We start from the raw sequence: 25815 nt of genomic DNA, 5'->3' as shown, positions 1-25815 counted from the left end.
TTCTTCCAATTTACTAAGCCTTTGATAAAATACAGGTGTACTCTACGAACATTTGTCATAAAATGGGTGTCAAACTGAAAAGAAAACATCTTTTTAGAGAACATTTTTTCCTAAAAAAACAAAGATTGGTATTACAGTAATCATTAATCTGAGTTACCAGATTCCTCTAAAAAGTACACAGTTTCAAAAAGACAAGGGAGTTGGCAAGGTAACTGAAAGCACAGTTCTCTGGCTTCCTTCACCAAAGCATAGAGCAAGAGACAAATCACATCACCATCTGAAAGGCCATCATACATAACTATTCTCAGCAGAATTGTTAGAGAGCAGACCTCATGTTATTAATACGACACTCCTACAAATTGTGATAACTATATAACTGAAATTCAAAGTTAACAGTAATAAAAGAAACAGCTATAATTCAAAAGGACAGTTTTCTGCCTTGGTGCTGCTGTTCACTCTGTTGTGTTACCAAAGAAAGTCCATAAAAGTTATGAAACTATTTTCCACCAACATTCTTCACAAATTAAATTCTTCAGCTACGTTGAAAAAAAGTCTTTACATACCTGCTACGGGAAATACAGTGCCATAACAGCTTTGGATAGAGAACAATGTTAAAAAGAAGCAGCTGTTTGGACTACTGAAGCAGCACAGAAATCTAGACTTTTTTTTGGGGGGGGTAAAAAAAACCCAACCCCAAACATCAAAAGGACAGGCAGACATATTATAATGCTTCCTAATTAAACTAGTATTTGAATTAAAGGCCATCTTAAATACATCACTATTCCTTGCTTGTAGGAGCTTGGGAGTCAGTACCAGTTGCTTTCCACAGCTTGCACTGAACAAATTCCAGTATTACAAAACTACAGGCTGGCCACTACAGTCTTGGTTTCTGTTCCATTGGTCATTATTCTCTATAGTCTTTAGAACAGACACACATAAATAAAATATATTATTTATTATAAAGATATAAAATAATATATTTGAAGTACAGCTTGTTAAAAAATGTTGTTACATACCAAATTTCTATTTTTCTGATGTAAAAATTAAACTGTCAACTGTCCAAGATCTAGCAAATCCAACACTGTAAAAGTTTCAAAAGGGGACTTCTGACTGCTAAAAAGAAATGTGATAGCTGAATTTTCTTAAACGCTTCAACTGCAAATAAGAGATGAGATATCCAAACCTGTTAGAGCCATACCAGTACACTTACACTGGTGGCTAAAATGGAAAGAAATCAGTTGGTTATATATTCTGGAGGGCAAATAGGAGCCATGAGATATAGATACAACAATTTTGCATGGGATTTATTGCGAGAAGTGATCAAGAACAGAAATAGAGGACTACAGAGAAGATCTCTGCAACAAGAGAGAGTGGGGAAAAAACCCCAAAACAAAACAAAAAACCCACCAAAACAAAACACAAGAAGAGGCCCTCAAGACTTTGGATAAGAAAAGGAGGCTTAATAACTAAATCTGTAAACAATTTTTTTATATAGGCACACTGATACTACTCCTTATCTTTTACCTCCTACCCTAAGGACAAATATGTGATTTTAAACCAAGTGCCATATCTGTGTTTCTTTGCGTATTAGCTCTGCTCTGAGTAACAAAGCAAAGCTATCTGTTAACTGCCGAGTTCTGGAATTCTTAATTTCAAAATATGCACTCAAAAGCATTACATGCAAAAATAAAAGCAATGTTTCCTTGCACCTGCATAAAAAGCATTTCATTCTAGAAGAATATGATGATTCTGGCTGTTTTCAAGCAGTTAAGCCACCACCTTCAAGCAGTAGTCACTTTGATTAGGTTATTTTATTGCATATGTTTTGTGAACGTATGGGTAGCAAGAGAATGTTCTCCTTCCATTGCAGGCAACATGGTCAGTTTTCTCATTTCCACCTAAAAACTAATTACTAACAACTACTTACAGTCATTTAGAAAACCATCTCTGCTTATTCCATTTTCTTCTCTTTTGTTTTTTTTAATAGCTATACTGCCACAATCTTTTGAAAACCTTCCAAAACATTTTATCTCAACTTCCAAGGACAATATTCAGTTCTTCAGTTAAATCCAAAGTATTTTTGGCAAGAAAGAAAGAAAGCAGAAAGGGAAAAAGACCAGATTTTAATTTTAATGCCTTCGTAAGAGGTTGAGTCTGGAGTCTCTCCTTTCTGATGTGTTTTTTTTTTAAGTGCCTTCACAGCAATGATTAAGTTCTTCACCAAAATAAGCAGCATACTACTACATAGAATTGATATGGTAGAAGCTTCCCGCTGTGTTGACTAAAGAGAAGCATAACATCTGTCGCTGTAGCGCAGACAGGCACCATTGCCCTTCCCCTTGCCTGCAAGAAGCAATTCACTAGAAAGCAATAGTATTTTAATGTTCATACTGTAGAGAAGGTGATTCATTAGTTAGCTCAGACTCAGCATAAAAGCTTCATAAGGATAAAATACAGCCTATACTAAAATATGTTATTCACCTCTGAAAAAATATGAATGCTTTTCATGGAAAAATTAGAATTATTTTGTCATCATGGGCTATAATATGTATAACTCGCTCTTCTCTCTGTCAAGGGATATGCAGTGTTTACAAGCCTGCACCTTCCAATGCAGGAGGCCCAGGCAAAGAAGGTTCTCCTTCTCCCACCAAATGGCAGAGGCAAGGGCACCAGTTACGTGGCTCCATTTCTGCCACAGGGTGTTTGACAGAACACCAGGACATTCTGCCAGCTCTGGCAAAGCATCAGGGTGAGCATTTTAAAACATTCACCATATTTCTTAATACACTATTACACACTGCAATATAAAGCTTATTTCATAATTTCTTATTAAGTGACATGCATTATTTCTCTCTTCTGTTGCTTATTTCTGTATTCTCATTGCCACGCTTTTACCTACTGTCATCTCCTCCTGTCTCATGGACCCAAGGCAACACCATCTCTCATGTGCCAAATGTATTTCATATGCCTCCTCACAAGTATCTTCCTTCCACTTTTATCTTATGTGCCTACTCTTTCTCCAGTTCCTACAAAGCAAAGACTATAAACAATAAAACCTTAAGGTTTACATGACTTAACAGTTTAGGATTCTTTATTTCTGATGACTCTTATTCTTTTTCCATTTATTATACACATACAGATTAGAAAGTCTCTAGACTACCTTACCTCTTATAAAAGATTCTTAGCCACTATTAAAAGTAGGAGCAAACAAAATTTCTAATTAATACTAAAGTAGAAATAGCCGATTTAAAAAAATATTTGATGTGATCTCTTATTAAAACATAAATTCGAACATCATGTAGCATCTACAAACACAATCTTTGAGGGTGGGGTTCTTTGGGGTTTTGATTGTTTTCTTAAGAAAAGCTGAAGCTGTGTGCAGAGAGAAACACATACTGAACTTTGAATAGATTCAATATGACAAAGCCTATGTTGTTAACTGTTTTTAAATTCACAATATAGCATTCAAACATCTTAAGTTACTGAACTCTTGGCTTTTTCTACCCTAGCAACTAAGTAACATGACATTTTTACCAAAGTAAGAACAACTGCACGCTACCCAAAGTTTGAGCAACCACAGAGGGAATTTTAAATCCAAATGCATCTTTATTCTCTCCCATGAGAAAACACATCTTAAGAGTTTCCAGGCTCCTGCTATACAATGAAACAGAGTCATGGGAACAGTTCTTGAGAAAATACAGAAAAGATGCTACAAAGAAAGTGAACAGTGATGCAATCATTGCCCACAAGCTCTCGTTCTTTGTCATCTGGAGTTACTCAGCATTGAAGAATGGAAGGGTTGCTGAAGCAAGCATGGAAAGAAAGGATAGAAGAGGTAAATCCTGATTGTCCCTTCAAACTGCTGCTTATCGGGTTGAGGCTAGTGAGATTACAAGAGTCAGATTCTTCTCACTTTCTGGCATGATGTTGATTTTATCTGAGCTTGAACTGAAGACAATATAAGAACACAGAAGTGACTGAAATCTCCACTCTTGCATCTAAGGCTGGTTGTGGAGAAAGAGGTCTCAAATAATCACGAGATGTCCGATGACAACAGGTTATGCTGAATATTTAAAATGAACAAAACAACTGGTCTGTAAATTACAAGGACAAGTGAAGCAGTGATGCAGATGTCAGCTGAAGATACTTGTCCACAAAATAGCTTTATAAGCAGAGAATCTCAACAAAAAAAAACCACCATAGGGAAACAGATCTTGAGATCATATCAGCTGTATCTAGTGTAGAATTACTATAACCTTGAGAAGATGAACTTCAATTTTTATTTATTTAGTTATTTGTTAAACAAAAAGGATTCCTGCATAAGAACCTAATCTGGACAGGAGCCTGAAGTCACACTAGACGATAGCTATCTGTTATTTGGAAAGGCAGAACTTTCCATGTGGCAGAAGAAACTGTATTCTACACCAGCTGGTTTATATTCTTTGTCAATCTGAGAAAGCGAACAGGTTCAGAATCCATTACAACAGCTAGAGAAGGAACCAGAAGGTGGTGTACAGGAACTCTTCGTATCTTCAGGAGGTAGGCTTTTTTCTTCCTTTATTAAATAAGAGATTAGCTGACTTCAAATTAACCTTGTTGTAATCAGAAGACACTTGCCAATACTCCATTTTAATGTAGCTGGGCATTTACACTCAGAGTTCCTTTTTCCTTGCAGGAAACACCTGGACAATATAACCTACCACCTGTTTCTACAGCTTTTGAAACAAACATGATAAACTGGTAATCCTCCCTGTTGTACCAAGGTAAGACTTCCGAACTAATCAACTGTAACCAATCTCACTTAACACCGTGCAATATGGAGAACACATTGCTTCCAGAAAAGGATGCACAGATCCCTGTCCCTGAATATGTACACCACCTTCACTCTTCCTCAGTTTCAGCATGTACAGGGAATTCAATGCCAGGAAGGATATCACACAACAGAACACGAAAAAGTAGGTCCCAAAGGAAGAGATCTGGTAACTCAGAAGTTCTTGGAATAAGGCAGTAGTTCACTCCAATGTTGATGTATGATAGCATACTCATGCCCTGTTTAGTGCAGAGGCATTACAAAACAACTGTCTACATAACAGTGCTAGTGCTACAAGAAGTGAAGGAGGAGACACAACCCACAGAGGAAGATGGATAAAATTAAAGATATCTCACAAGGAAGAAGTAGCTTGACCAACCCCCCCAGATCCTATGATAGTGCCCATGTCTTCCATTAAATACTTCCATATAAGATGATACATCAGATTCAACCAGTGCAGAAAAATTACTATATAGAAATGAATTTATTGAATCAGTACTAAAGAATTATTTACACAAAATTTCCTAGAAAGCTGATGTTTGTTGGCACCATAAGGAAGATATCACATTTTTTGACACGTCCCATAGAACAAGGAAATCTCAATTTTGTCAAATTAGGGTGGTGAGGAAGAATAAGATTAGTGCTTTCAGAAATCTGAACTTTTAGAGGGAAAAAACCTGAAACTTCATACACTACACTAGAAGTCTCTGCTAGCATTACAAACTCTGATAATTCCTACCATCCTTTTGAGAATGTTCTCAACCCCAGAGCACTTCTACAAAGTTTTTCTGTGCAGATCATCCTGAGCGTCAGCCTTTTGTTTCAGCATATTCTGATTACCAACTCTTGATACCTAGAACACCTTTTAGGAACGCTTCACTCACAAGACATCTGACTTCTGGATTACAGGGCTCAATTCAACTGTTGTGTAACATCTGCTAAAAAGGTAATTTCAGAAGAGGAAGTTGAAGAACAAAACACCCTTTGACAATAAAAAGGTAAGCCATGTTGCTGACATAATGACCTCAGAATGGTAAAGTACATCTACTCTATATATTTATTCATGCACTGAGAATTAGCATGCCGTATGTCAGCATGGTAACCCAAAATTTTTCCCCAGCCTCAAATGATAAAGGCATGTGTATGGCACAGGAAAATCAGATGTTATTTAAAGACAGAACTTAGTTTTGTTACCTGGCCTCTGCTGTTATATCGTACAAAATGCATTCTGTTCCTTTAAAGTAAAAGTTTTCTTCAGAAAAAGTTGGCTAATACTATGAACTACAGCTACCAATTCAATGACAACAGCTGCTGTCTGACGTGGGATCTAATGCCAGCTTGTCCTACACAGACCTCTAGCTACAAAACCTAGTATTAGCTTAATGTAGCACTAAGGGGGGGGAAGAAATCCTTCATTTTTGTTTATTTTATGCTCATGCTCAAAGTTTCATTGAGGGAGTTAGCAACGTAAGAGAACAAAGCCCCACAGTAATTTTAAGTAAGGTAATACTTATTATACCTTGCTATTGAGACCTTTTCTTCTAGGCTAAGGTGCAAGCTGATGTTATAGCATTGGAACCACACAGAGAATACTAAAAAAAAAAAAATTACAACCAGATTCCTTCTCCTTCATTAACTGTTTTCCACAAAAATGGAAGATAGAACTTGATCAGTGAGACTGTACATAACCCAAAGGCATGGTAGGGCAAGAACTTCCATTAGATTTGGTGTGAACCTAACTTTCTGGAAAGTTACCAACTAAATGAAAATTCTTTTTTGCTAACAGAGCATTTCCTTTGCCTACAGCCTGTGATGGCTACATTTGAAAAATCATAGTGTTTTCAAAGATCTAACACCCAACCATTTTGTCTTACATACACATCTATGTATACATACTATATACACAGAGAAAAACTTACATTAGAAGGCCAATTAGAATCCACATTTTGCACTCATTTATGTCAACTAGTGTGAGCAGCTTTGTTGACAGTGAAGCTCAAAGCTTCTGTATCCAAATGTATACAAATAGTACTAAGGCTTTTGTTCCCAAGGCACATCGTTTCCTCCCAGAAAAACTGAAGTTCAAGTAGACATCAACTGTAAGACTCTAAATTGCAGCTGCCTCCTTCCTATATCCGGTGGGACAAAATTTCCCTTTGTATCAACTTCTTGTTAATTGCATTTTAGGCATGTTACCTCCAGCTCTCTATTATCCAGATGGTGAATCTGTTAAAAGTCCTGTTATAGCATACATATTAGGCTTATTTTGACAGAAATGTGACCTTTCACATATGAAACAGAATATAGTACAAATACCTTTTAATACTCATTCAACACTAACACACTCTACTTACCATCTTAAGAATACTATACAACACAATGGGATAAATGTGGAATTTTTTTAGTTTTAGACCTGAGATCGCAACTTTTCTTTCTGACTTCTCATTTATCTTTAGCTAAACATATAACTACCTATAGAAATATCTGCTAAGCTTAGTGTGATCCTGTGAAGTTACATTAATCATTCAATGAATATATCACTGTGACAAGATTTTTGAAAATGTGATTTTGTTTTTTTGTATCAGAAACTCTTATTTTATAATAATTGTCATATTTTTGGCTAATTACACTAATGCACAGCTTAAAAATTTTAACTTTTTATGGATAACAAGATTGCTTCCATCCCTATTTCTGAATTTAAGGAAATTTGACATTAACAAACCTCTCTGGCAATATTACTCAGAGCTTCATCTTCTGCAGAAAACCTGTCTTTCACTGGAGTTCTCTTCCGTCCTGATCCAGGAGTTCCCATTTTTATTCTCTGGTTCTGTATTTGCAAAACAGACAGGAAAAAGCTCAGTTTTCAGACCTGGAATTAAAAACAAACAATCCACACCCCAAAATGTAATAAATTTTCCAGTACTTTAGCTGTATGATATTCAAGAAACCTACATGCCATTGCCTCAAATTTATCCAGCAGTTGTACTTCTGGGAAAACATCATCATCAAGTCTTGTTGCAGCTTTACAGAACACCACTGCATCCTACAAAGTGCACCCACAGCATTTTTCTACTGAACAGAACCCATCAGCTTCAAAGTTATGCACAACTGTGCATGATTCAATGACAATACCTATGCACCCTTTCACTTTTCACAAGTCTTAAAAATGGACACAAAGAAAACCTGTAGGCAACAACAGGTTCAGATATTAAACTTACATGATCACTAGAGCTCTCTCCAAAAGAGAAAACACAGATTCAGCAGACAAACTTTTCAAAGCATTCCAAGCAGGTAGATGGAGCTTATTTACATTTTAACACAGCTGTTCTCGGGAGAAGTTTTACTACAGTAGAGATAAAGACATTTCTGGACAAACAAACATAATTTTGCCTAACAAGATTCCTAATTTGGGAAATGAAGAGAGAAACCTATTGCAATAAAATAAAAATCACTACCAAACCAAAACATAGCACATACAGCCACAGACAACAAAACATTACTCAAAAAATCTAAATTAGTTTTTTCAAATATCCTGAAGAAACCCTACTTCCAGACATCAACATCCTTCTGATACCAGATCAGAATTTGGTGGTAGTCCAGCTATTTGATACAAACAAGTGTCCCACAAAGGGCTTGGGAAAACACCTTCAGAACAAGATTTTCTTCATGCAAACAGAAAAGGTCTAGAGGGGAACTACTATCGACTATCCTTTTGAAACTGAACTGGTGCAAGAACTATCTTTCATACTGGGTCTAACCAGCAATCATTCAAGAATTCTTTACAGTTTATTTGGGGGGGGGGGGGGGGAGACCGCTATTTTTGTGCAAGCAGGTTCTACATTATTATTTTTATACAGCGATCACAAAGCCAAAACATACTGGGGTACTTTCTGGTACAAAGATTTCAAGTAGCATCACAGCTTTTTTTTGTTGTTGTTGTTGGCTTTGACATTTCCCCTCCCCTTTCCCTGTAACTTTATGCCACCAGTCCTCTTTTCCATGCAGGCAGACAGTCTTTTACTGTGCTTCAAATTCTGCAGGTATTTTACTATTCTTTATATTTGCTGATGAGAGAAAAGACAAAGGCTTGAAACTAGATGTCCCGGTTCATAAAAGCTCCTGCATAGGACAAATACAACAATTAGGCAATAATCTTATTAATTTCCAGTTGCTATTCTGAGACCAAAACTAAACATACTCAATACTGCAGGTGCACAACTACTCCGCTGTGTAAAGACCTTAAAAGAGATCTTGTAGTCCTCGTGGATGTGTAGTACAGGAATAAAACCACAGTATCTGAAGGGGCCAGAAAGATGCAGTTTTGTTGTCCAGTAACAAACACACTCCTGACGGGGAAGAGTGGAAATAAGTACCTCCCTGGATTCCATCCATTCCTCCACAGGCTGCTCATTCATTTTGCAGTGGAGAGTGTTTGGATAAAATACAGGCATTTGGACCAGCACAGAGGCCTCACCTGACAGAGAGTGTTTTTACCATCTGCTTGTGGCTCGTAGTTCAATTTATTTGTACTCCCCCACAACACCATGATGATGATGATGTTTGTTTTGGCTTTAATTCTGGTGTTCGGTAGCAGCACACTTTCAGTTAGAAATAAAAGATTCCAGCCTCACTCATATCAGACACTGGGATGGGTCTTGGAAGTAGAACAGTAGAGCTCAAACTCAGGGTTGAAGGGAGATTCTGAGATAAGGCCTGGGACAAGTATTGCCACTGTTAATCCATTCAGTAAGAGCCTGCCTTTTTAGTCTTTAAAACAAACAAGCAAACATGTTTTGTACTCAGATTAATTTAGGTATATACATGCAGAAAGCAATTTGGAGATCTCTCTGACAAAGGTTTAAGCTCAGAGCTACAGGCTGCTGCCCACATATGGAAGAAATATCTCAAAAAAATCTGCACCTTTTTGTCAGTAATTTTTATTGTCTGCCTTGAAATAAGAAAAGCATATAGGACGCAAAGTAGAAGTTGCATCAACACATAAAATAATACTCCCCTAATACAGAAGGTTTTCACAAGGGTATATATCAGCCAAAAAAAAGAGAAAAACAAAAATCAAGAAATTATGTTATTACAATGTTTGCATAAGCAACAGAACTCAAACTTACGTACTAAAAAAGGTCATTAAACATGAAATGAAATTCTTTTCAATTGGATGTTATGGGTTGTATTTTTTAACTATTTACCACATAAGTAAAATCTGCAGAGTAACTGCGTATACCATAGGCTTGAACCGCATTTGTGGGCATCCTTTAAACAACATACCACTTCTTATAGACAACTAACTTTGGCTTGTTAATTCAGTGAGATTCTCTTAGCTGGCAGATTGATTTGGGAAACTGAATGTAATAGGTTATATATCTAAGACAGGTATGTTCAGGCTGACAATAAATACTGATAGATACACATGGAGTAGTGAATTTAAAAAAATTAGATGCTGATTCTTTAAATAAGAAAAAAGTCCTCGATCTCAGTCTTGCTGTAGCATAATTGTGCCAAAGTCACTGTGAAGGAAGGCAAGTGAGGCATCCCTTCCGGCCATCTGCCACACTCCTCACCTAGGATGAGCACAGAACTTGAGACTGAGCCCAAACCCAAAAAAGGAAAAGGGGACAGATTACCTAGAAGGTGTACAGAGATGCTGCCCTTTGCCTACAAGGAGTTAGGAAAGACAAAGCTCAGCTGAAGGCAAAACTAGCAAAGGCTGATAAGGACAGAAAGAAGGACACTGGGAATGAAAGACTAAGAAAACTGTAGAGCCATTGCTTAGTGACACGGGGGACATAGTGAAGGTGCTTGCAAGATCCACCCTTGGCAATAGCGCCTGGATAATAACGAACGTGACAGTAAGAATTTGTGTGCGCTAACCAAAAATGCAAGATTGTCTAACAGGGCATTTGCCCAAAACCAGTCATGTTGAAGAGCAAGAGGATCAGCAGTTAGATTAACAGTAACTACAGAATGACAAAGAAACGTTTGAAATAAAGGAGTGCTCTTGAGAAGACATATAAAAAAATATAAAAAGCTATACCTGTGGGAAAGGCCTTGGAGAGGAAGCAGCAGCAGTCAAAACCTGGTTTGGCGCTGCCAGAAGTCACCCCACTAACTGCATATCTGTCCAGGCCAGACAGTGCAGCAGCCCTCCTGAAGGATGCAAGGTGCTGCACCCCAGCGAGCAGGTGGTCAGTACAGGGTGCAGCAAGGGAGGAGAACCCACACCTTTGGTGCATGTGGAGCTTGTGAGGTGCACTCTCACTGGCGCATGCATTAGGGCACTGCAGGGAACAGCATAGGTACATGCAAACCTGGAGTGCCCACATCTCCAACAGGAATCTTGTGCAAGTAGGGGACCCTGGAGCTGAAGAACAGAGGGTAGTTAAGCCCTGGCCTAGAGAGGCTGTGAAAAGTCCAGCCTTGAAGATAATAAAAACTTGACTGGACAAGGCTCTGAAAAACCTGATCTAATTGACCACACTTTGAGCAAGGGGTGATAGTCAGACGTTCCTTCCAAAATAAAAGATTATAGGATTCTACAGTTATTATTGCTGTCACCTTTGAAACTAAACTTCAATATAAGCTTAATTTAATAAAATTTAATAAAACATTTTAATATTCCTTCAAAGGTCATGTCACAACGTCTTCCATTCCATGTACCTTTTAATTGAGCTGATGTACATCAGAGTATTTAATGTCTTGTTATAGTTCAGTACTAAAGAGATGTAGCTCTATCGCTGTCTTGGTTTCAGACTAATTAGTCTAATACTAAATGTATCATGATGTTACTTCTCCATTAAACATACGGTGCCAGATATTTCACATGCATGCAGAAATACTTCTTGGGTGCTTCACTTCCTTAACCTGCTAATTACAGGAAAAATTATTATGCTTCATATTATAAAGAACTTAATATATGCTGTAATATTAGGATTTTCACAGAAAATAACTAAGAACACCAAAACAAAACACAACCACACAAAGAACAGTTTGTTACACCGGCCTTCCTAAACTATAAAAAAAAAGAGTAAAATGAAAGTACATCATGATCTGCAGCATTTACAGTTCAGAATTCCTGAGTCACATCTATTACATGTTTATTTCTTAGTGCAGACTGGGTTACATATTGTATTACATGAGTGTTGAAGTGACATCCTCTTGTATTTCTTTCCAAAAACTTGACATGTCTGAAGTACCCAAACCAACCAGAAGACCTGTGAGGAAATCCCTGAAGTTCCCTCTCTCATTGTCTTCACTTCAGGCCTATATAAATTTTATCTCTCCCCCAAGTCTTTGCTATTTACTCTTCTTCCTATTACTTTCTGGCTAAAGGTTCCCTTTGTTTCTTTCTCACTTCCTAGAAAAAAGCGTGACCCATCTTACATAAAACAGAAGCTACAGAACAGTTTATGGCCCTATCACTCACCACCTTTAGTGGCACCACCTGTTCTGATGTCTGGGTCTATGCCAGTGTACTTGGCATCACATACACGCAAGGCATTCAGATACTACAGTGTGAACAGGCTATAAATAAACAGACTGAAACTCTCCTTTTCTCTTTCACGTAAGACCAGAAGATAATTAAAATTCACCTGTGTAGAACAATCTTTCTATATTTGATCCAACAACAGAAAAGAGCAGCCCTGCTCTAGAACCACTGGCTGTTAGAACCAGTCTCAGTTTCCTAATTAACACTAGAATATAAGCCAGCAGCCCCTGCATTTCTAGTCGAAAGCCACAAACACAGCAGTTTATATCTTCAAAGAAGTAAATTCTTTTAATCCTCAGAATGAGTTTCACCTTTCGTCCCTAATATCCAGGCAGTTTCTTGCTATTTCAGTTGTCCACTTCCAAAGTTCATGTTTTTATCTGCTACAGACCTTTAAACTTCTGAATCAAGTGGACCACAGAGGAGGTTCTGCAGAGTACTGCAATAGTGCTAACTGCCCCGCTGCTGAAAATTGGTATATTTGACATGTGATAAGACAGTTAAACACTACTGGGAAGCTGTTGATTATAAAATATAATCTGAATGTAATTCCACAATATTAGAGTACATAAATACCTATGTTTGTTACAGAATTTCTGTCTCTTAACAAACAAGACGTAGCACTAAGGATTTTCTCAACAAAACCCAAAGATCTTATAGAATACATGGTAATAGTCTGTGTGATCTATTTCAATTATAAGTTGATCCAACTTAAATTAGTGGCTAAATTCTCTGATTTCATACAAACAAAAAGGCAATGAAGCCAGTGGGAGAAGGGAACATTAACACAGAGAAAGGCTGGAATTCCTTGAAATCAAACAGCCTAAAGACCTAAAATAAAGAATCTGAATGAAGGTTACTTGGGCAAATATTAGAAACACATTAATAAATAAGGAGGATGAATGTAAGGAGCAGGAAGAAACAAAAATTTCTCACCAGCAAACGATTCACAGGTTGCTGATAAAGCACAAACAGTAGTAATTCATTTTTATTTTTGACAGTTCCACAAATGTTAAATATACTAAAAAAATATACGTGTGAAATATACCTAAAAGAGCAAAAGCTTTTTTTCAAATACCTAACTGAAAAGAAAGATCTAAGAAGCTGGAGTGCTATGCAATGAGGACAGAGTTGAAATTAAAGAATCTAAATATACCTCGTAAGTTAACTGAACACTTACTCTTTACTTCAAAATACGAATACCGCTGATGAGCAAAAGTTTGGAAGCTACTATAACTGCAATTAAAGCAAAGTTCTAAAAGTTAACGTCCTCAGAAGAACAGTAGAAAACTCAACCCAGCAATTCTAAAGAACTGTCTCATGAAACTGCAGCTCTAGCAACACAAAGCTACAAATAAGCCAGAGGTATTATTACTGCAAAACAACAGAAATAGCATTCATATTTGGGAAGGAGCAGAAAGAATCACGTTGGAAATCTTATCTGCTTAACCTTTGGTGCTTTGTCAAAGCAAACTCTTAAGGAGGCAGACAAATAAATGGACATAGAAAAAAATACATTACTTGAGTTAAAATTATGCAAGACTAACACAAGAGTCTTCCCCAGAAGAATGTCCCTATACAAGGGTATGCTCTTTGGAATTAGTATGCCTGTCCGTGGGCCCAAAAGCACCTGAGAAAGAAAAGGAGCTGCACGATCACAGGGTGACCATGACCCAACAAAGGAGTGTTTAGGGAGCGAGAGGGAAACAAGCAGGGTTTTAATGCAATAGTTTTAAGGACTCATTTAGAATTTTCATTCAGTGTGACCTTGTTCAGAAAATGATTAACTGAAACTAGAACTACTGCAAAAAAAAAAAAAGCTGCCAATATGAGTAAAAGAGCCTAACATTCAAGGGAAAAGGCAAAGACTTAGAAAAGCATGTAATTACTGTCTGCCAAAAGATTACAGTGCTTACCACTATGATGGAGGCAGTCATTCCAGTTCATGAATAGTGTTTCCACTTAAAAAAACAAACCTGCTCATCTTTAATCACGGCCCACTTCTGAAACCGTTGACACAAAATTTCTGCTCTGAGCAGACAAGCTCGCATCAGCTTCTTCAGGAAGAAGTTACTCTCTGGATAGTTGACAGTTAATCCGGTACAAGCTGACAACTGCACAATCTACCCCTTTAGTGCAGCATATTGGCAGTTGATCTGTCATTTTAAAATCTCAAAAATACAACTTCTAAGTCCATGGTGTTTAGCAATAGAATGACAATTCCTTTGAGGGGGTTGAAATCCCTCAAGTCTGTTGGCATTATGAAGCTATAGATGAACACAAAGTCACCAGTTAAGACAATCAAAAAGCCATTATGCCATCTGCAAGAGCGCTGCCTCCTGATGGAGCCGTAAAGTATAACCGTGCCTGGTTTAGTGTTGGTAAACTTAAAGCAATTCAAGACAGTAACTGTACCAAAGTATCCTACAGGCCTGTAGAACTACCAGGCTATCTTTGGTGACTTTTCTCAGCCTTTTCAAATTACCAAAATTCCATGACAACATCATACAGCGATGCAACTTCAAGCAGTGGCACTTATTTTATAAAGTATGAGTTCTCTGCCAGTCAATTGCTAACAGCTGTACTTGGTGATCCCATTACTCCACAATATCCTGTATGTAATGTTTTATTTTATCATCAGTGACAAGGAGCATCTGCGAAGTTCTTATAATGGTCACTCACCAGAGGATCTCTCAGGGCACAGAGTAAAGCATATGAAGGTTTCAGAGGAGCAGTGTAACAGAGTTGGACTTTTCTAGAATCAGCGCTACCGTAAACTAAGAAATCAACAAAATAAGAAATCAAACATGATTTTAAAATATGAGGAAATGACAGTACTATGATGAGCACCATGAAAAATGATAGGCATGCCTAATAAAAAAAAAGTCACAAGAATCTTCCATAAGTGTTTATTCTAAAATGGAACAACCATCATTTTTACAGTCAGCTTTTTCAAAGTGGATATCCTTTCTGTCATTTTGCAAAAGAATGACTGAAAAAAACCAAACCAAAACACTGCTACTATACTGATCCTCCATTTTTTTAAATGAAACAAACAGAGCGACCCATGGTAACAACCCACATTCAGTAACAAGCTGCAACTATTTAAGGTATTTTTCCATTACCAATTTAATACACTCCTACACTCTTTTCTACTACTGGTCCAGTTACAGTCCAACAAAGAAAAGCTACTGAAGCAAGCAGGACAAATTCTCCTGGCTACCCCTTAGAGCTCCTTCCTCGATCAGCCAGCATCACTCCTGCCAACTAGCCCTCGGCTGCAGTAGGAAGCTGGTAGGCTCCGAAACACTTGATCCCACATGGCCCTTTGGGAGGTGCCCCTCACCTCTTCCCTTGGAGCAGCTCTAACTCTGCATGCCTAATACAAAAAATTATGAACTGTCATCTTCACAAGCGGACAGCACTATTTACATAAACTATTTTCAAGGACACATAATGCATAAACACAAACTGTCCATGACGTACACTTATATGTTACCTAGTTACCAGATATTCAAGATAATAAATTTGGATTACTTTCTCAGCAACTCTAATAACTTTTTGTAACGCTGCTGGGCTGTACTGATCCACAAGTATCACCACACATCTTCACATGAGAATCTTACAAACAGAAACTACAACATAGTATCAAATCTGTCATTGGTTTCTAATTCTCTTGCTGGCATTGTATACCAGATGTATTAAATTATATAATACCAATCCAGGTTTTTGGGTACATGCATATGACAACTTGTGTGCTGTGCCAAAGTCTAGCCATAACATGTTCTACAGAGTCCAATTTAAACAGCACTTTCTAAAAGTTCAGATGTGTTAAAGTACTATGTCATCTTCTGAGACCAAGAGAGTAATTTAAAAAAGAGAAAATAAGCTCCTTTGGAGTCAGTTCACAAGAAGTACTGATCTTTGGGGCAACAAGCTTACACCTGACATTTCACACAACCGTCTTCTATTCACAAGTTCTCAGGTAGAGCCAGGAATTCAGGTCAGGTAAGACTGGCTTCACACTCTAAGGTAAACATCTCCGAACCCAAGTAACACAAAACAATGGAAAAAGCATGTCATGTACATCAAACTGTTTTGTACTGCTAGGGGACCTTTCATCTGTTCTTACGTCCTCACTAAAAAATTACATTAACCAAGGAAGCATATGTATATTAAGAAGAAAACCGTTTCTAGGCCCCAAAATATTTAATTACATCACTTTACTGTCAAGAAGCAATGAACGTTTAAATCAATGCTTACCTGGTGAGTTCTTTAATCTTAGAGGAAATTTGTATCAAAAACCCCACACATCTCCAAAGATGTTCGATGCAAACTGATACTTCAAAGGGATAAAACTGATCCTAGACTGTCCTCATTTCAAGCCAAAAATGTCTGTAACTGTCCCTAAAATAAGGGAAACTGTCCCTAAAATAAGGGAGTCACTGACTAGATCATACAAATTCAATGTAGTACCACTATGTCTACAAAACGTTTTTATTACTGGTGAAATACATAACACTGCCCTTCAAAGCATCACACTAGGATTCAAACTGCAATTCACTCAGAACACACAAAGCAGATCTCCCTGTCTGCTCAGGGCTGTTTTTGGGCTCCTTCCTAAGTCATGAATGTACCCATCTCTCTTAGTAGCACCATCTACCTCTTTGCAGTTATAGCAGCAGGGCATACTGAGAATAAATAAATAAAGATGATCTGAAATAATAATAATAATATAAATATTATAAATAATAATTTAAAAACCCAAACAAAACAAAAAGCCCGACTAAGCCCCAGAAAGGCTGACTGAACCCTACCACAGCTCTCCACCGAGGGGGTATGCCCTGTTGCCCCGGGGAACAGCGAAGCTGTGCTTCGATGAAGTGCGAAAGGCACTGAAATACACACGACTGTGATTTCAGGACATCTTCCTTTCTCTTTCCTCTTCTCCCCCTCACGCCGCCGTTCCCACTCAGTACCGAGGCGTGACCACCGCCTTCCCGCAGGCCCACGGGGCGGGGAGAGGGGGATGGAGGCCGGCCTGCGGCAGCAGCCGCCGGAAGGGCTCGGCCGGCCCCGGCTTCCCCCGGGCCACCCGCCTGCCGTAGGTCTGGCAGCGGCAGTGGCGAAGGGAGCCGCCCCGCACACCACCGCCCCGGGCCGCCGCCCGTATTGTTCCCTTTTCCCTTCACCCACCTGACGAGGCAGACCCGGCAGAGCCCCCGGGCCCTCCCCGCTTCTCTAAACCCGCAGAACCGGGTTCCCGCGCCGCTTCCCCGCCCCGCCCGGGTTCACATGCAGATGCCACCCTCCCCCCCCGCCCCTCGCCCTCTCCGTGCCCGGGCCCCGGGGAGCCTTACCTGCGGGCCAGCCCGCCGCAGCACCGCCACGCCGCGATACGGAGGGAGGGAGGGGGGCTTCTGCACTCTCCCCTACCCCACTTCCACGGGTGCGAGGAGCTCGCGGGGCCCGGGATCGCCTCAGGCTCCTTCCTTCCCTCACGCCCCGCACCCGGAGCCCATAGAAAAGCAGCAGAAATCGCCCCAGGGCGAGCGCGGGTGCCCGCAGGCACGGACCGTCCGGGAGCCGCGGGAAGGCAGCTGCTACCTCACGTCACCCTTCCCCAACCCCCTCCACCCCTTCCCCGTGAGAGGCCGGAGGAACCGGAGCTTTCAGCAAAGACGAGCAGCGCCGCTCCGGGCCGCCCTCCTCCTCCTCCACGCCCCGCACTCTCGTCTCCTCCCCTTAGTGCTGGCGGTTACAGCGACATCGAGAACCTGGGCAAAAAACAGCGGTTAATTTGAAACGGCCCGCACGGTCCTGCGGGAGGAAGAGGAGGAGGAAGAGGAGGAGGAAGGAGCCGGCAGCCGCTGCAAGAGCGGTACGAGACCCGCCCCAGCCCCGGCGCCCTACACAGGGCGGCGAGGCCCACTGCGCACGCGCCGCGGACGAAGGGGCGAAAGGGCTGCGCGCACGCATGCGCGGGGCGCGGCCCTGGGGGCTCCGCTGGTGGTCCCGGCCAGCGCTTGGAGGCGGGAGGGATGGCGGTGCGCGCTTGTGTCTCGGTGCGCCCTTTCAGCTCAGGGAAGGCAAGGCAGCAGTCGGCCCCCGGTGTTAATTGCGTTGCTGGAGGAGAAGCGCCTTCCTCTCCTCTCCCCGGTTCTCTTTTCCGCAGCGGGGAGGGGGGAAGGTCGTGCCCTGAGGTGAGGAGGTGCTGCGGTGTTTCCCCCGTCCCGTTATCACCGGGCAGGCCGGCTGACTCGCTGCTGTGGCGGGGAGAGGTAGGTCTGCGACCTTCTCCTTTGCGTTTGCTTCTCGGTTATTAGCTGGGGTTTCGTTTGTATGGAGTGGTGTTTCCCCGGGAAGGGCCCGGCGGGAGCCCCGGGAGGCCGGGCCCGAAGGAACCGCCCCGCTCCCCTCGCGCCCCGCCACGTTGTGCGTCCTGCTCCCGCCTTTTTCACCTGGCACGCCACGCCTGGGTTTCGGGAGATTTACGTGGATGGGTGCCAGGCAGGGTTTATGGGTAAAAATCCTGTGCAAACGTTTACGCCTTATCATATACCGCACCAAACGCGGGCGGACTTCTGTACCGTCAAAATTTAAATATAAGCAAGGATCAGAGTCCCTAAGGGTACCATATAGGGAAGAAATGACTGTACCATTAAAGATATACTGAATTATACACGAAGAACATAGAGGTGATCAGAGGTCTGGAAGAGATGGCATTTCGTACGTGAAAAAGCACTGTTAAAATGACAAGCCAAGGGGCAGGACTCAAGAACATTCACCAGAGCCCTTGGCAGTGGTCAAATGTTGGCTTACTAAAATAAGCTCAAGTGGATGTGCATGAAGGAAAGAAAAAAGGGACACGCCAGTGAGTTAAATCTATTACACTAGACATAAAACAACTTCCTTGAGTTTCATTAGTATTTTGTAACTTTTTGAGAAACGCTATATCATCTCAATCCTCTTCCTTGTGTGATCATACAGCATAGCCTCACCATGCTTATTTTTAACATCACATTAACTTCTGCAGTATTAGATGATGATCTCACTGCAGGGAGGTGAAGTAGAAAGTGTCTCTTGGAACATCAGTAGAAAAGACAAAAAAAAAAAAAAGTACTGGATTAAAACTATGTTTTCATTTGACGTTTATCCTTACAGAAGGACTCATCTGATTTTCTTGGCTTTATGGAGAGTCTTCATTAAAAACATCTCGCGTCATTTGGTTTGGTCTAGCTGGTGGGAGAACTCTTGTTCCCTCTTGAGTGGAGAGTTTGTGTGGAATCTTCTGCAGTGTGGGATGTCCCAGGTCTGGGCAGGATGATCCTCTGTAAAAATATTGCTATGTAAAGGGGGAAAAATTTTCAATTGTTTGTACATTTTTCTCTGATGAATGGTTGGTATTTGAATACGTTTAGTCTTTTGGTATCATAGGCTGCACATTTTTCCTTTAATGATGGAGCAAAACGCATGTCTCCTGGAGAGCAGACGTGCATTTTTGTGGCTTGAAAGAGCAATTGTTTACTTGACTGAAAAGCGGTGCACAGTGCAGTGTATACACAGTGCAGTTTCTACAGGCAGTGGTACAGGATGTCACAGTAGCAATTCTGAGTTCAGCATCATTAATGAGTGGTTAAAACAGTCAAGTTACATCGAGTTTCATTATAAACCTTTAATTAGAAGCCAGAAAATTGAAGTTATATTTGAACTTTTGCTATTAAATGGCTGCAGATACAAAATATACAATTATTTATGAGTCTGCCTTGAACAAATTCTTACTGAAGCTACTGTAAAGCTTGCTGGGTTACTAATGAGTTTCTGCTACAAATAAATGAAGGAATGAAGTATCACTGGATCTGCCTTTGAATATATTTTTGTCTTCAGTGTTGTCTTTTTATATGGGGGTGGGGGTGTTTAATATAGATTCATATGTAATTGAACCTGCTGATTTACCCTCTCCTTTCCCTTTCCCTTCTGAAAATCTCTCTCTAAAACTGTTCTTCTCAGTTGAGGCATTCCGTGGGTGAAATCTTAGTTCTTTTTAGAGTTATGGTCACCTAAGAAAGTATATCTAGGATGATTTTATAAGTCAGTTTTATGGAACACTATCAACAACTATCAACTTCCTGCAATAATTTGTATACATTTTTAAAGACATTTTGTCATCGAAACAGCTTCAATGAGAGAAAAATGTGTTTTCCTATGTAATATTTCCTATTTCTGCAGTTTTGAATATCTTTTTTTGTTGCTCGCTTTAGCATTTCTAATCTTCCCATGAAGCTTTTGTTTCATGACTGTTGCAGCTTCTGGTAAAGAATGTAATATTGGTGGCTACACATCTAGGATTATAGTCTAACTTGATCTCTGATGTGATTCCATGTTTTTTTTTCCTTCTGTGTCCTCCCTATTCTTCTCTCTCTCTCTTTCTCTTACACCCACCTCCCACCCCTTTATGGAAAGAGCAACTTTCAGCTGCTGGTTTAACTGGTAGGTTGGTTTACTGACGGAGACTGATTGGTGTAACATAGCATTTTAAGAAGTTCTGACCACCTCCATCCACTTATTGTTCTCCTTCCCATTTTGTCCCTTTCCTTTCCTGTAGTTTCCATCTCCTCATTTCAGACACCGTCACTCAACAATTCATTTGGCACAACTGAACATACATTTTTTTTTCCAGCTGTAGTGGATCCTCTTTTGGAGATTCCCAGTGTTGTTAGTAACTGCTTGTCCCCCTCTCCCCACAAAAAGGGTGTTCTACTATTCCCTTGTGCCAGGTGGAAAAATCAACATTGCGTGGCTATACTGTAACATAAGTACAAATCCCTTTTGTAAGGCAGGGAGCAACTTTTGCTTGTTTGTTTTGTTTTTCAAAACAGTTATTGGATGTGCTTAGAGAAGGCTTCTGCCCCGCCCTTTTACTCCTGTCCTCCCCACCTTCTGTCAAGAGTTTAACTTCTGCTAAAGATGCATTTCTATCATCAGATACACAGACACTAATATATATTATTTAAATGTTTTCAGTCTCAGTGTTTATATGTTTTGTAAAAATTCAAGAGGAGAAGTAGTAAAAAAAAAAAAAAGATGCATTGCCTTCCTTGGATGACCTTTTGCATGTGATCTTCTCCACACCAATTTTTTTAACTCAAAAATTATTAGGACCCAGAATATATTTACAAAACATTAGTTCTGGGGAACCATAGCAATCAGACAGTTTCTACTGGAAGTTAAATGTAAAAGTTACATAAACAGACACTGGGCAATTTATAATCCAGTTACTAGACTAATAAAATATATTTTTAGTTACTGGAAGACTAAATAGAGAGAGCAAAAGAATGAGGAATCCTGTGGCACAGTCAAAAGATCTTTAAAAAGATCCAGTACCAGCTCTGTCGAAGCTCGTGACATTATTCAAAGTAATGTTGATTTTCAGTTACATTCAAAGCAATAAGGAAAAGGGTTGCATGACTTCAATGTAAATGGTGGGAAACAGTGTAAGACTTTGAAGGGAATATTTGAAATAGTTATAAGGCAGAATGCATGCAGATTGTATGCTGAACATAATCACAAAATTCTTTATTTAAATACATACATATAACATTTACCAAGTAGTGGGAAAAAGCAAGCATTCAGAATCCCTAGCCGTTTTATTGTGGGGATATGCACATTTCACGGCTGTTCTTGCAGGGTTAATAGAGACTAGAAGGTTTCTGGGAGTGCTAGGTAACTGCAGAATCAGTGAGATGTAGTTTTTCCCTTTACCTCATTTCTAATAATGCAAAAATCTGTAGAGCACAGTAGGAATTATGCACAAACAATGCATTTTGATGGGGATCGGCATCCACAAATCTTTCTGGTGCACTCCAGCAGTAGAATTGCATCAGTAGTTCTGGTTCAGATCCGTTGCATCCTCAGCAGGGAAAGGGTTGGACCATCTGTTGAATAGCTGTGGGTAGGGCTAACTGAAAAATTTGTATTCCAATGTTTTCCTAGAAGTCTACATTTCCAAGTAAATGCAATCTTCTGTAGAAAACGTCTGTTTTAACACAGATTTGTTAATTGACCAAACAGTTGAAAACAGAATGCTCCCCACATCCTAGATATTTATTGTCACTATTTTGTTCGGGTTTGTTTGTGGGTTTTTTTTAAGTCTTTTAGAAACAAGGTAAGCACTAGAATATTGTGGTTTATGTTTAGAATGGGTTTATAGGAAGATTTTTGTAATTGCTACAGATTAATGCTACACCGTAAAATTTTAAGCACTAGAGTGCTCTGAACAGTGGCCAAAGATCAGCTCATTAAATAAGAGATAAGGGGAAGACACTGGCATTATTTCAATCAATCCCATTTAGATGTAGAAAAAATTATGAAATATCTTAACAAGGTTTGTGGACTGAGGGCTTGTGAGAAACTTTTTTTTAAGAAAGTGAGGCTATATTTGAAAAAAAGACTTCAAAAATTGAAGTTTTACTTTAAAATTTGAAGGTTTTCACATTATACATAGCAGTATATTTAATTTTCATATAGAGCCTTTCATTATTATTCCATGGTAAAAACAGGTAGAGATCCAGGTATCGTCATCCTTACAGACCTGGTAGATGTAGTTGTAAACGTCTTTATGTTCTATTTGACATATATATAAATACTGAGAATTTCCTATGCTAAATACCATTCTTGAAAACTGAATCTGAAGTCATGCCCTATTCTTTGTGTGTTATATATCCCCCAAGAGAGATTGTAAATGCTAGTTGCTTTTACTGATGCAACACAAGCCATGTAGAGGAAATCACCTCACTCTTACACAGTTGTGCTGAGTTTGCAAAACCAACAAGCAGTGTCTATATTAAGCATAAGTGAGTAAACACATGGCTTTTTTAGTATGTACTCATATGTTTTTCTTAGTTGCTTTTCTGATACCTGTTATTTTTTATGTAGAAACATAATTAGAGTGTAAAATTTAAATAGGACTTTTCAATACTTTTAGATTTTATAACATACTGAAACTGAATGGGCATTTATCAGAACTCTCCTATGCCAAGTATCCCCACAACCCAAACTTACTTCACCTACTGTAGTTCCTGCCAGGTATGCTGAGGTGAACAAATTCTTAGTATTACTAAGACATATCTACTATGTTTTTTTGTCGTCTTTAGAAAATATAATGAAAATTAAACTACTTTCTTAATTTTGCTTCCTACCTGAAGGAACCACTTTTGAAAATCTCAAGTACTGCAGATTCTTGATATAATAAAAATAGCTTTCACTGAGCCTTCATCTCATTTTCTCTAGCAACAAAGCTGTCCCTCTGTCTAATGCATTTAAACACCAGATGAATGGAATAACTGAGAGCCAAATTGAGAGAGATACTTCTTTTCCATTAATATTGAGTCTGTGTGCTGCATGCTGCTCCTTGATGCTTTGGTGCACTTCTCTGTTGGTGTGTGTCTGACATTAATTAGCAGTATTGTTTGAAGATGAAGATGGATGGTTCCTTCATACAAGTACTGTTAAACCGGAGAAGCAAGAGGACACTGAAATTTAAATTTTAAATGTCAGGCTCTGTACTGCACTTTACTTTAGAGATTGTCAAATCTGTGTATTTTTCACAGAAGCCAGTCAATGTTAACTTTGCATGTTCTTTGTAGACTTAATCACCCTCGCTTCTGTCCAGTTTTTTTTACACTCCTGAGCAGATACTGCCACTACAGTCAGTGGCAGCTATGGATGTTCAACACTCCTCAGAGAAACAGCCCATTCAAATTAAGCAGATTTGGTTTAAAAATTCCATTTACTGAATGAAAAATCAGTGTATGTACAAGCTTTGGAAAACTGGGAATTAAGTAATATTTGTCTATGAGGTACATGCACCCAAGATCTGGAGCAAAAACAGCTTTGCCAAGTCATGACTAGAGCTGATAGTAGCTCCAGTGCTTGAAATTTTAGGACTATCATACTACACAAATTAAAAAAAAAGAAGTTGGGTTCACGGAAAGGCTATTCTAATATCCAAATATTCAAATATTCTAATATTCAAACACAATAAAACAATGAGGAAGAAGAATGTGAAAAATTCACAGAAATGTTCATAATACATAATTAAAATAAATACAATGTATACCATGTCTTGCCTGTAAAGTCTAACCTATTGACATTTGTCTTTAATCATTTACCTTATAAAGGATTGTAATACAGCATATCCCTCTTCATTCTTTCTTACGACAATATGTGGATCCTTTATTCAGCTACAGAGTGAAGCTACTACAGGACTCCAAATGTCTAGTTGTAACATTAGAACTGGCCAAACTGAAAAGTGGCTATAAAATTTGCAAATATTTAAGCAAATTAACTAAACTAAATTAAATTTCTAATATTCCTTTAAATGTACATTGCATTTTAGAGCTCGAACATAGGATTACTTAGATTTTGTAGCAAATTGATCTCTGTGTATACTTGACGTTGAATCTTCTGAGGGTTACGGCAGCTCAACCTTTGTGACCCAGAAGTAATAAAAAGCAAGTTTTTGTTTCTGTATGTATGTGCACTTCTGATCTAACAAACTTTAACATTGTAGAATTCTGTATTTGATACATGAACAAGAAAAAATTATTTGCAAGGTTTTGTTTTGCCTTTTCAGGGGTTTTTAAGACAATCATGCAAATGATCATGCTTGTTAAGGGATGTCCTAAATTACACCTATGCATATGCATACCTCTGCAACTCTGTGAGACTTCTTGAATATTAGTAGTCAAACCGATTGAAACACAGTAAACAAAGCTATAGATTATGCAAGAGAAAGAATCTGTCTTCTGTTGTTTCTAGGCTGAGCAAATGTAAAAGCGGTATAAAAGCAAGCAGATGTCACTCCAAATACGTACTGGGCAATTCTACTTCCAGGCATGATTTAATTCTGAAGAGTGACATGAAAGTCTTGCTCAACATTTCTGTAGCTTCGAAAGGAGATCCAGTAACTTTTGTGATGACTCATGTCTGAATATTTTGTACGCTTATTAACTATTCCAACCAACTCAGCTAAAAAAGGCAGAGCGAGCACACACAAGCTAGATTATAGTTTCTCGTGTGGGCTTGTTTATTAGCATCCAGTTAAGAGAGCCAGTTGGTTATTTATGCAACCTCAGCTCAGCTTGCACAGGTGTCACCAAGGGCATCACTTTTAAAAAACTACGGGATTACACAACTGTAATGAGGACACTGTTTGGCAGGGAGAACTTTTGTTACAGGAAATGAGACGTGAGCAAGAAATAACGCTGGGTGACTACAGGAGCCAAAGCTGGGTCTGTGGGCCTGGCAGTTTTGGGGGGTGAAAAGCAAACTAACCAAAAGAAATTCCGCGAACCCCCAATAAACCCAAACTCTCTATGTGACTACAGAAAACATATCTGGTGTCAGAACCAAGGCACAACATATATGAATATTTTTCATGCTGTTTTTACAGTAATTTTTCAGAGCAAAGCTATACTTTGAACCACACCTTAAGCTTTTAAGC

At 39.2% G+C, this 25815-nt stretch overlaps 1 protein-coding gene across 16 annotated transcripts in view; it reads right to left on the bottom strand.

Annotated features, from left to right (window-relative positions):
• LRRFIP2 (LRR binding FLII interacting protein 2) overlaps positions 1-18255 on the bottom strand; it is a 58802-nt gene extending 40547 nt beyond the window's left edge. For 8 of the 16 annotated variants that reach the window (XM_075083647.1, XM_075083652.1, XM_075083651.1 and 5 more), the window contains exons 1-2: positions 17672-18030; positions 7533-7637 (exon numbers count right to left, since the gene is read on the bottom strand). In XM_075083647.1, the coding sequence (XP_074939748.1) occupies positions 7533-7622 (90 nt within the window). In that variant the 5' untranslated portion in view covers positions 7623-7637; positions 17672-18030. Of the gene's footprint in view, positions 1-7532; positions 7638-16574; positions 16596-17128; positions 17427-17671 lie in introns of those variants that run through there. The other 8 variants (XM_075083658.1, XM_075083662.1, XM_075083659.1 and 5 more) reach the window with 7 other exon arrangements.
• Between the last annotated feature and the right edge of the window lie 7560 nt (positions 18256-25815).

This window comes from Phalacrocorax aristotelis, chromosome 2 (genome assembly GCF_949628215.1).
Source record: "Phalacrocorax aristotelis chromosome 2, bGulAri2.1, whole genome shotgun sequence".
In the NCBI taxonomy this organism is placed as follows: domain Eukaryota; kingdom Metazoa; phylum Chordata; class Aves; order Suliformes; family Phalacrocoracidae; genus Phalacrocorax; species Phalacrocorax aristotelis.
Note: the sequence above shows the minus strand (reverse complement) of the source record. Positions and strands in the feature narration are given on the sequence as shown.